General features: G+C 37.1%; 1 protein-coding gene across 4 annotated transcripts in view; it reads left to right on the plus strand.

The window, feature by feature from the left end:
• Positions 1-10,289, plus strand: part of LOC148649183 (activin receptor type-1) — a 33,554-nt gene extending 23,265 nt beyond the window's left edge. For all 4 annotated transcript variants that reach the window (XM_088605535.1, XM_088605538.1, XM_088605536.1 and 1 more), the window contains exons 5-10: positions 595-694; positions 2,899-3,045; positions 3,492-3,767; positions 5,980-6,177; positions 7,465-7,595; positions 9,015-10,289. In XM_088605535.1, coding sequence (XP_088461661.1) covers positions 595-694; positions 2,899-3,045; positions 3,492-3,767; positions 5,980-6,177; positions 7,465-7,595; positions 9,015-9,149 — 987 coding nt within the window. In that variant the 3' untranslated portion in view covers positions 9,150-10,289. The remainder of the gene's footprint in view (positions 1-594; positions 695-2,898; positions 3,046-3,491; positions 3,768-5,979; positions 6,178-7,464; positions 7,596-9,014) is intronic.
• The last annotated feature ends 2,032 nt before the right edge of the window (positions 10,290-12,321 follow it).

Raw genomic sequence — 12,321 nt, forward strand, 5'->3', positions numbered from 1 at the left:
GCCGAGATGCTGAGGTGACCTGATTTAACTTCGCTGTTTTGCACCTCCAGGCGGAGAACGGTTTGCGATTATCTAAAACCAAGGAATTTTTTCATAGTAACAGAACGGTTTTTTAAGGCTTTTATGGATTCTAAGGTCCCTCTTGTTGATCTAGATCGGTCTCAAATGGCAAACAAATGTTTATCTTGAGTGTTTATCTTTGCAATGTACTTAAGTTTGTTTCCTAGTGGGGGAAAAATGGTTTTAGTAGCTAATTAGTGCCCTCTAGTGTTCATATGTGTAACTAGCGAAGTGAACTCTGCTCGTGCTGGTGGAATCCACAAATTAAAACTGCATAAATGACATTAAATATTCACATTATTATTTTGTGTGTCAGCCTTTATGATGGTTTGGAACATTTGGAAATCAAAAAAGGTATAAGTCTGAATTGATGTATTCTGTGTATTGACCATAAATTGTAAACATGTGAGGAACATATACAAATCCACATTGGAGATGAACGAAATGTGAAATCACATTGTGATGTGCGTTTCATTAATTTAACCTAAGACAAATAGGGCTATAATTTATTTCATTGTTCCTGTTTCCATACAGGATTTGTTGGATCATTCCTGCACATCCGGAAGTGGGTCTGGCCTGCCCTTTCTCGTACAAAGGACAGTTGCTCGGCAGATTACTCTTAACGAGTGTGTAGGTTAGTACACGGCTTATATTAAAGTGCTATGGGGGGCTTATGAAACTCCCTGTTAAACCAACTATAAAGTGCTTTGAGTGCAGTGTCCAGAGTATTGTAGAAAGTATGCTATAAGCAGTGAGATGTTATGCACAGCGAGAGGGACCTCCAGGAGTGTGTTCTGTCAGTAGCAGTGCCCGCGGCGGAGCTCCACTGGCTAAGTATGAGTAGAGCAGTCAACTTGTCTGCTGACATGTTAAATGGGAGATGTGTTCCTCATGGCTCAGGTGAAGGAGCACCAGATGCAACTATGAATTGACATGCATGGATTTCTCAAAACTACATAATAAATGGATGTTCATAAGCATCCCTATCCTTTTCTTGGGGTACTGTTTGAGCTTTTTATCCTTTGTTCAAAAATTGTTTGCATGAAGATGTTCAGCTTGATTACACATGTTCAGTGTTTAGTATCAGGATGCAAAAAGTCTTGCAATTCAAGGTTCTCCATTTTTTACATACTCTATTATATACCAAGCCTTTTTAAGCCATCTGATTGGGTATTCTAACCATATATTGGCTTTTACACAATTAAAGGTCCATATCAATTTCAAATATTGGGTTTAAGTGTATGCTGGAAATTTGCTCATTGCTTTAGAAAATCCCTGAAAACAGCCTCCCTCAGTGGCCTGATCTGTCTGTATTTAAAAATTGAACTTGCTTAAATGACATTTTCACACTTAATTTGATTTTGCGCATCACATTGTATAGTTGACAGTTTGAAAAATTTAATTGTTTGATGTTGCTTTATTGCTGTTCAGCTAACAGGTCTAAAAATAACATTGATATTGTAAATTCATTTGAGCAACTTTCTTTACTTAAAAACACATTAATGAAAAAAATCAACCTCCACCTTCCACATAACTTGCAGTCTCCAGTCTTTCAAGTGCTGTGTGGGCGTATTTGGGATAGAAAGAACCAAATACCAAAGTTAATTTGAGCTTTTGGAATGCGTCACGATATCAGAATGTGGTAATAAGCTATTGTTTCTTTGATTCTAGTGTCCTTAGAATTTCTCTCTGCATTGCATTAGCAAGAATGGCCGTCTGGGTTGTATGGTGCCTTATCTTTTGTTCACTTCTCAGTTGCTCTACTGCCTTAAACCCTTTCCTTCTTTGCAGTTGATCTGCTGTAGGTTTCGATGATCCCACTTGAGTGTGGTCCACTGTTTGCTCTAATGGTCAGTGCTGCAGCTGGACATGAAATGGGTGGTGGTGGTTAGTAAATCATCCCCGTTTGCCCTGAATCCCATTGCAGTTTTGTCCCCCGGCTTTTAGCAAGTCCAGCAGGTATTTTTCTACTGGCCTGCCAGGGAACCGATAAGAGGGCCCTCTTTAAATTGCGCTGAGTGATAAAATACAAGGCTGTCATTTCTTGGCAAGTAAGATTTGTTTTGTATTGATGCTGAACTGGCTGATGTGAGAAGAAAGACACCAGAATAACACATGAGGGACTAAGCTAAATCAGAAAATACTTGGCAATGCTGCGTTCCTAACTTATTTTGGGAAAGAAATCCCAAACATGTTCCTGTTCCAGTACATTAATTATAGGCTACAGCTTAACAGCTATTACCATTTAATTCTGTTTTGTTCAAGGCCAATCTTCCATAACTCCTCAAACAAAGTAGTGCATGACCTCCACTTTCCATATTTGCAATTTAGTAACTTATGGATGAAAATGTATGCACTAGTTTTTCAACACTTTCTTATTAAATTTTGGATGAGACTTCAATATTAGCTGAACATTCCCATTTGTGTGACCATGGGAAATGCAAAAAGTTACGCACCCTGAAATGTGATAGAGCAAAAGTCAAAAAGTCTCCTGTTATAAATAACAGTAAATTTAACCTGCACAAGACTTAAATCATAAACCAGTAATTACTCCTGTTTATCTCCAAATAAGTAAGTTTATGCTGCATAGTAGCAGTATTCCACCTCGGACTTGAAACCCCTGACCCTGCAGTCAGGAATCCACTGCTCCACTATGTTGGAAGTCGCACAAGAGCAATGCGTACTGAAACAATCAACATAGCTCAGTTGTATGTAAAGTTAAAAATCAATCGAGGATCAAGGCCTAAATATTTTGTGTATTTTTTTTTTTGCCATTTCTTTGGGTAACGGGAAAAGGTGAAAACAATGTGAAATGCTTTAATTCTTCTCAACTTGCAGGTAAAGGGCGTTATGGAGAGGTTTGGAGGGGCCAGTGGCAAGGGGAGAGTGTTGCAGTTAAGATTTTCTCCTCCAGAGATGAGAAATCCTGGTTTCGGGAAACTGAGATCTACAACACAGTGCTGCTGAGGCATGAAAACATATTGGGTAAGTACACAGGAAACGTGCATAAGTGTTAAAATATAGGTTTAAATGTTTGGGGAAGTTTTAATCCTATCATTGTCTGTTAACCATATCCGTTAAGGGTGTGCACCGTAGAGCTAAATAGCTTTAGGTGATTAAATGTTGAAGAGTTGTGACAGCAGATTGTTATAAGATTTAAGAATAGGGCAGTAAATTAAACATGCTTTTCCTGCAAAACATTTCATCATTAACATTCCCCTCAGTTGAATGTCTCTTGCACAGCACTAATCATGCATATACACAGAGGTTGTTAGTGCTATAGACACCCAATTTGAATCATTTGGGCTGTTTCAAAGTTATTCATGCTGCTTTGCTTAATCCAGAAGACACTATAGGAAACAAAGCATCTCAAAAGATTTCAAGCTAAGATCTTATTAAGCAGCTGTGCCGACCTTTATGTGTATTTGCAGGCTTTATTGCTTCAGACATGACCTCCAGAAACTCCAGCACTCAGCTTTGGTTGATCACTCACTTCCATGAAATGGGCTCCCTGTATGATTATCTCCAGCTGACCACCCTGGACACGGTGGGCTGTCTGCGTATGGCTCTGTCCATTGCCAGTGGCTTGTCGCACTTGCATGTAGAGATCTTCGGAACGCAAGGGAAGCCTGCAATCGCACACCGGGACTTGAAGAGCAAAAACATCCTGGTTAACAAGAATGGGCAGTGCTGCATAGCTGACTTAGGTAAGGGTATACTGGTGCACCTGAACAAATGCTCTATTCTGAAAAAGAAAAACCTAAGCTGTTTCAAATAGCACTTCTAGCGTCTTTTGTTCTGCCTCTGTTTTGTCATATTCGGAATTCAGGTTTAACTTTATGAAATGGTTAGCAAAATATTATGGAACAGTTCTGATTGTTTACATATCGTGATTATAAGGGACACAAAGCACTGTTGCCACAATGTGCTTTTTTTCAAGAAATAAAATACTTGGAGGCATTAAAAATGCAACATGCTGTTGGTTTTCACAATATTTTTGTTTTTAATGCTTCTCGGTATATTTGCTAGTATAGCAGCGCCTAAAAAAACGTTCAATTAGGCACCGTGACGTATTTTTAAAATCATGCCATTTTACGGTAAATTTGTTAAAATGTTTTTTAAAACCCAGTTCAAGACGTAGTTCATCTCGTACAGCTGTTCATGGTCAGCTGAAATGTCACATTAATTAGGATTCTGGCTCCAACATAATCATAGCAAATTATCCAATCCCTTTCAAGCGTTTTAGTGATAATGAACCGTGAATAGTGTTGGTGTTTAAGTGCTGCCATTTCATTAAAGCATTCAAACATTTTTTTTCTTGTCCTATGAACTCAACTGATTAATTTGACAAAAATAATTTGTATGTGTACACCCCTCTCTTTGTCTTTATTGCTAAACAAGAATGTTAACCAAAAATGCATTAAGCAACACTTAGATTTGAAGAGCCTATTATGGGCTTTATGCCGTAGCTAAAAAAAGATGTGCAGAGTGCTTTAGAAAAGATGGTATAAACAATGTTCTTGAATTTAATATTGTGAAGCAGATCTGAACAAACAACCTGGTTGTTTTGGAGAGGAAATGCACTTTTTGACTTATGCATGTTTTTATAACCATATGCCATTTGACTTTTCTGTTGGCCTGGTCTCTCTAACCTTGCAAAATATGGTCAGTCTGCAAACTATCCATCTATAGTTGCATTGGTGAAGTGCATGTAGGATTATGCACAGTGTTATTGAGCTACTTTAAAGCTGTTCTCTGCTTTCTTACCCTTTCTGAGGAGCAAAAACAGCTGAATTTAGCCTTTGTAGTCATTTAGTTGAACAATTGCAACGTATTTTAATAAAACTAAATAGCCTCAGACTAGTTATGTCAAAACATGTCGTTAATTGATCAGTAATCCCCAATTTTTGCAAATTGGGTAATTTTGCGTGAATAAAACTTTACTGGATTTGGGCTCTTCTAGACTTAGTTGGGAGACCTCTGATCAAAAAGTTTATCGGCTGCAATGCAGTCCTTATCCACTGGAGGACAGTAGACTTTCTCTTTTCTAGAGAAACACGCGCAGAAACAAAAATAGTGGTTCTTTTTCAAAGTGTTGTGGGTTATAAATGTAGAAAGTGGATGTTTTTTAAAAATGAAGTCATTTAAAAAACATGTTACAATCTATGGGCTGAAAATTCACTTAAGGACTTTAGAACCTGTGATGAATAAATAAAGGTAATAAATAGTGGGCAAGCTGGTATAGTATGTTCCCACTGAACTCTGATAAAACAAGAGCTACTAAATGTACCACGTGATTTGACAACTTGGGATACTTCCAGATTAAACCTTCATGTGAACCGAGACCTATATTTTCATTAGAACGTAGGAACCCTCAGTGCTAGCGTCATGCAGTTGCTGTAGGCTCAGGTGAAGAATTGACGATAAGACTACTTAAAGGTTTCTTGTTTCTCTAAATGTATAAATGGAAGTTTGCTATAGGATAAGTTTTTTTTTTTCCAAAATCAAGTTGGAAGTTTTAACTTTCCAAATATTTATGGTTCTGCATGTTTATCAACAGAACCGAAAAAGATTAAGAAAGAGCAAATCTTCAGCACAGCCTGTTAGAGGAGTAGTATGAGTATCAGACCAGAATACACTTGATTTGAATGTAATTGTGTTTAAAAGGTGACAGTAGTATTAAAATGTATCTGTTTAAGTTAGTTTAACACCTGCTGTTGTGCCATCTTCTTCAGTCTTGCATTATTTCTGTTAGTTTGCATGAGTAATGAAATGGATCACTTTAGACTTCTTGATCAATACTTTTACTTTTCAAAATTTAAGTAGTCCATCTTTTGTTACCTAGGGTAACAGGGCAGTTTATATTGTGACATCTCCACACTTCCTTTAGGAATCACATCTTTCATTTGTTAATTACAGGCCTCGCCGTGATGCATTTTCAAGACACTAATGAGTTAGATGTGGGAAACAACCCAAAAGTGGGGACCAAAAGATACATGGCACCAGAAGTCTTAGACGATACCATCCAGGTGGACTGCTTTGAGTCCTACAAGAGAGTGGACATTTATGCCTTTGGACTTGTTCTATGGGAGGTTGCCAGGAGGACTGTTAGCAATGGTGAGTATGAGCTGTACCATTTCTTCTGAGTAAAGTAAACCCACTTCTAATTCAAATTTTAATTTCTAATCAATTTTATACTTAAGAGATTTAATAGGACCTGTTGAAAGGGGGCTTCACTGGGAATAGAAGGCTGTCGTAGACGATTGTCCTGTAATTGTGGTTTTATTTTTTATTGCCATGGAAAAATTATCCAGTCTAACTAAAATAAGTACTACTGTCAGTTGTTTTTACAATAACTGCTTTTTTTGCCTGCCTTTTTTGATCGGGGGCTGTATATGATTGGTGTTCGATCAATTTCTGTTTGCAGTTGCACTGGTGTGGCTAATTTCTTCTCCTACGAACTTGTGATGAACTGTTTGATTTTAAAGTATTGTATAAGATCAAAGAGAATAAGAAAAATTCACTTTAGAGGAAAAAAATTAAGATTCTTAAATCTGTATTTTGATTAATACATTCAAATACCACTTTTGACATGCATGTTTTCATGTTTTAGCAATATGTTATGAAGGATATAGGTACTTTGCTTCTTGCATTCAGGTACTATAAATACCACCTCTCACGTTCCAGGAAGGATGTTGTAGGATAAAGAGACAGTTAAAAGCCTGGCTAGTTCTTACATCCACTACATTTAGAATAACAAAGTACAACTGAAACGTCACAATCATCCTTGTTTATAAATCTGAGAAATCCGTTGATAAAAAGCAGTGGTGAATGTTGGTCTATTCCATTCCACTCAGTGTCCCCAGTGCATTCAGTCCCTTTCTCCAAGGCACACAGCTGTGTTTAAACTGAAATGGATAGTGATTTTCTCCATACAGCGATAAATGACATATCTATTTATAGTCCGTGCTGGGCTGATGGTAGTGGTTTGTACTTTAGGGTAATACAGGCCACAGATAACGCAACCTTTACATGCTACTCTTTGAGTTATAATTGCTCCATTGTACTTTGTACAGAATTTGACACACCTACCTTATTTACCATGACCTATAGAAAGACGCTTTGTGAAATGGCCATTGTGGAAAATGCACTCCAGAAAGTAAAACTTAAGAGAGCAGAATAATGCCCTGTATGACAATAGGTTCTGTCTTTCATCAAGTTTGCTGTGAGTGTCATGCATGAGCTCTTGAAGTTTTGTTTGCAAAGGATAGAAAGTGTTGAACTTTTAATCTGAAGACCTGAGAATAGCAAACACAAGGACAAGAAGTGAAGTCTTGCCATCCATTTATTGATAACGGCTATATAATAGCGATCTAATTAACAAACCATTTCTTTTTTGTTTAGGAATTGTAGAGGACTACAAACCTCCTTTTCATGATGTTGTTCCTAATGATCCTAGCTTTGAAGATATGAAAAAGGTTGTTTGTATAGACCAGCAAAGGCCCAACATTCCTAATAGATGGTTTTCAGATCTGGTAAGTAATGGATGAGAAATGGAAAGAACCTGCTTTGGTTAAAGCTTATGACTTATGACTTATGCTTTTGAACATTTTGAACATTGAAGTATCCAGCAAACTTATTAATTACCTGGCAATGGCCCTTACCTACATCTAGAGCCCTTGAAAATCAAGGAGATCCCTGTGGCTAGTTAAAATGTATTTTATTGTACTATGAACAGGATTCACTAGAAATTAGTTTAACATTTAGAGTTTCTATAAGCGGATGGGAAGAACTATTCTCTTAAGGTTTGACTATCTGTACTTGAGATCAGTTCAGTCTGTTGTGTTGCAAGAAGGGTATGAAGCAAATGGCTGATGGTATGCAGGAGGCCAGCAAGTGTTTGTGTTGACACTTGTCGGGTCTGCTTGTTTGCACCGATTTTCCCACTTCGTACGGTCTGTGGCGTCTCGGTAGGTGGCTTTTGCGCGGCGCACATCTTTCAACCGATCCAGCCAGCGCGTAAATGGTTGTCCACAGGGCCAGCGGTCTTCCACATTCAATTTGAGGGCGGTCTTTGCCATTGATGTGTCAGTGTGTTGACATGGAGATTGAGTGGACTAAATATAAATAATGTATTACTTTTGTTGTAAATGAGGTATTTGCAAAACAATCCTTATGGAATTCTTACTGCATCTTACTTTCTAGGCAAAGCAGTGGGAATGCTTTGAACTGCAACCACTGGGTTGTACTTTAAGAATAGTACCATAAGCATAAAACCAAGTTTTTTGGTTCCCAGACCTACAAAGGCATTAACCTCCTGGTAACACAAATAAGTTCAAAAATGCTAAGAAAGGGCTAAGCTCTTATTCTGGGAACAACTCTAATAGGACACTTTGTATCAGGTTAGTGTAATTAAATTTTAGAAATCAGAAGGAAGAAAATTAGCACACCTTAAATTAATTTGAGACATGTGAATGACCTTGTGTTCTTAAGTGCCTGTTTTTCCTGGTACTTTATTCAGCATTTAATACATATAACAATATATCACACTGGTGCTGAAGGCCTGGTACAAAACATTTTATTAATTTACTTTAGTAAATTAAATGAACAGACAAAAAGGCACAAAATTCGTCTATTTTCTGACCTAAATGTTTTTTGGCATTTTTAAATGCACTTGGGTTAATATGCAATTATCCTAGTATTGGTTCAAGTATCTGACTGAACTAGTTTTTGATTGTAGTCGCAATGTTCATTAGCACAACTTTCACCTGGGTGTATTGCTCTAGAATTGGAGTTCTTTATTTTAATAAATCACTGATCATCTGCTTAAACTGGTAAGGCATAGAAACCATTTTTTTATTGCCATGTCATAAAAATGAATTTGCAAATTGTGCGTATTGAGACTGTTCCTCATCTTTTTGAAGGTTTTTAACTTTCTAAAATTTGCTTTTCAGACACTAACAGCTATTGCCAAGCTGATGAAGGAGTGTTGGTATCAGAATCCATCCGCGAGGTTAACCGCACTGCGAGTTAAGAAAACGCTGACAAAGATTGACAACTGCCTGGACAAAATTAAGGCTGACTGCTGAACTTATCACCCCCCAGTGGAACTTTAAGGACTTTAAGAAATAGAGGAGTTTCGCTTGGGAAGGAGAAATGGGACCTATCCTGGCACAGTGCTCTTATAGAGGCACATATTTATTTTCAACATGCAGTGGGGGAAATTTTGGCATCCAAAGATGGCTTAGCGGGCATTTAAATGACTGTCAGTATATTGGGGGATCTTTTATGGTTATCCTTTTTTATTAATAATTTAATAGTCATGTTCTTTGAAGAAGAAACTGTTACCTGGGCATTGAATGGTTGCTGTAGCGCTACAGTTCTTTGGTTTAACAAATTTCTGCAAATCTGCTTCATTTAGCAATATGGTCTGTGCTTTTCTTGTTAATTGCACTGTCTTTGCATTCCTTGCACTGTTACTGGTGCATTTTAAAAACAACTTGCCAAAAAATTGTATATCTTACTAACATGATCAAGAAAGGACAAATGGTAATGGTTTTTACAGCATTTCACTAGTTTACATTGTTAGATGGCAGGTTTTCTTGGTATTCTTCATTAAATCTGTAATTTATTTATTGCTAACATTGATTAGTTGTAAAATCATTCTGCTTTTTGACTTTCTATTAAGATGCCTTTTCTTCCTTCATAAAAACACTACTTCCACTGCCTTTAATGTTATCTGTTACAGATGTTTTTATATCTCATTGCAAACATTTCATTATGTATCTAATTTTATATTTTTTTATTTGTTTTATAAGCTTTACCAAGTACAGATGCTAGAAAAAGCAAGTCATAATTTATACAGGAATGTGAAAACATATCAAAAAGTTACATGGTTATTTTTAAAATTATATATTGTAAAGTCAACAAGAAACTGAACTATTTTGGTTTAATCATTTTATATTCAGTAGTAATTTCTACAAATTAAATAGAATGTTTGCAACAAAGTATACCATTTGGCTACCTGTTTTCTCATTTCTCATCTAGTACTTTTGTATGATAAAAATTGATACTGTAGTTCTGTGTATTATCAGGCATTGTTCCTTAAATGTATTTCAGGTTATTAAAAAAAAAAGTGACTTCGTAACTTATAAATGCTTATAAGTTATTACGAAACCGGATTGTAATTAATTTGCCGGATTTGTAATAAATAAAATAGCTAAAATCCACTTACGGCATTGGCCTTTTATCCAGAGTGCCACACATTATAATAGAATGAATTGTGGAAAAGTGACTTTTTTTGTAGAGAAGAATCAATGACATTGGAGAATCCATTTGATTATAATGCTCGTGACAAGGGGGAAAGCACTGTGCTACTGCTTTTTGAAAGGGCTTAAGCAGCAGCAGCAGCAGCAGCTTAAAGCTGAGTTTCAGAGACCAAGGATAATATTTTCTATTGATGGAGCAATGATTAACCACTTGAATGTTGTCAGTTTCAGTACCAGGTAATACAGGGAGCAATGAATGGTCTTTTTATTGCATTTCCAGTAAACTGAGTAATGTATTAATACAATATACTAAATGTTTTTAAATGGAGTACTAGGCATTCATGATGAGGAGGTTTTAATTACTTTGAGAGTCCATTGGTGGAAATGGATACAAATGCCCTGATTAATTGTTTTGGTTGGAACATATTGTACAGAAGCCCTGCAAGTAAAAAAAAAAAATCAGATGTCGAAAATTTTATGTAGAGTGGATCCATAAAAATGGCAAAAATAATTAATAGACCCAGAATGTTTTGCTTCTGTTGCATGAAAGATAAGACATGACTCTCTCTGGGCTGCTCAAGGATTCTTACTTTTCTCAAACCTTCTCCGGTGTAGCTTTGGTTCCTTTTCCTGCTGAAAGTTGGATTTTCATTCCAGTTTGAGGTCTTTAGCAGACTTAAAATGGGTTTTCTTTTAAGATTCACAACTCCGCCCATTTTCCCCTGAAACTCAAAAGGCCTCTCGGTCCCTGCTGATGGGAAGCAGCTCTCGGCATGATGCTGCCACCACCAAGCTTGAATTTAGGGATGGTTTTGACTGGATGATGCTTTATGGTGGTTTTGTGCCAGATGCACCACTCTACAGCTGCACCAAGAATTTCTAATTTTGTCTTGTTTAGCCACATGTTTGCAGGATCACATAAATGCTCTGTTGCAACATCTCGGAGGTCTGGGATGATTTTTTCACTCTGCCATACAGGCCAGCTTTGGGAAATGAAGGGATATTTTTCACTCATACACATTTTCTCCTGTCTCTGCCATTGAACTCTCCAGCTTGTCCAAAGTAGTTATTGACATCGCAATGGAATCTCTCAGCTTCTACGTTTGGAGAGATGGCCTGATCTAGGCAGGTGCAGTGGTATAGTGCCACCTTCCTTTTCTTAATGATTGGGCATGGATGTGATCTTGGGATCATTTGTGTACAAGCAACTCAACCAGCAAGTTTACCAGTTGAGGTAAGGAGGCCAAAAGGCATCTTTGGGATTGTATCCTTTGAGATGTTCTTCTCTGTTGTGATAACCTGCTCCTCTGAGACCTAAATAGAAATTCTAACTGAACTCACTTGGGCCTGTAAATACAGCACTGATATATTCTAGCATCCTGCTTTTGAGCCGTAGAGTATGCTGGTGAGGCAAATTTTACCACAGCGTTATTTCATTTTTTTTTTTACCCTTTGCACCATCTTTATAGAAAGGGGACTAAAAAGCAGATTGAATAAAGCATTTCACTACTCATGTTGCATAAATATTCTATGGGCTGAGATCCCTCAATGAGTCTTCTGAATTTAACAAGGTAAGCTTTGATTCTGTTTGAGTCAGGTGATCTTTATACTTCCCCTGCATTTATGCATTTGATTTCATCTTTGGAGAACGGAAATGTTTTGAAATCTGGAACATGCAGGTTTGTACGTATGCGTTGGACTTAAATGAAGAAATGGTATTTGCACTGTCCACGTGCAGTAGTCAATTTCTTGTCTTTCATGTTCAGTTTAAGACATTTTGCAGATAATCCAAATAATATTGAGTTCATCTTAAGCGAGCACATTTGTGTGTTAAAATATTCTTCAGCCTTTGTTTAGATATTCCACAATTGGGTAGGCAAGCCTTTACATTCTGACCACATGACTGGTTTACATCTGTAACACTGCTGTTGGAAATCATATTTGAGAATTTATAACTACAGCAACCTTTGTGGTAAACTCTCCTCTGTGCAAA

The sequence above is a fragment of the Lepisosteus platostomus genome, chromosome 14 (assembly GCF_059453375.1).
Source record: "Lepisosteus platostomus isolate fLepPlt1 chromosome 14, fLepPlt1.hap1, whole genome shotgun sequence".
Taxonomy (NCBI): Eukaryota; Metazoa; Chordata; class Actinopteri; order Semionotiformes; family Lepisosteidae; genus Lepisosteus; species Lepisosteus platostomus.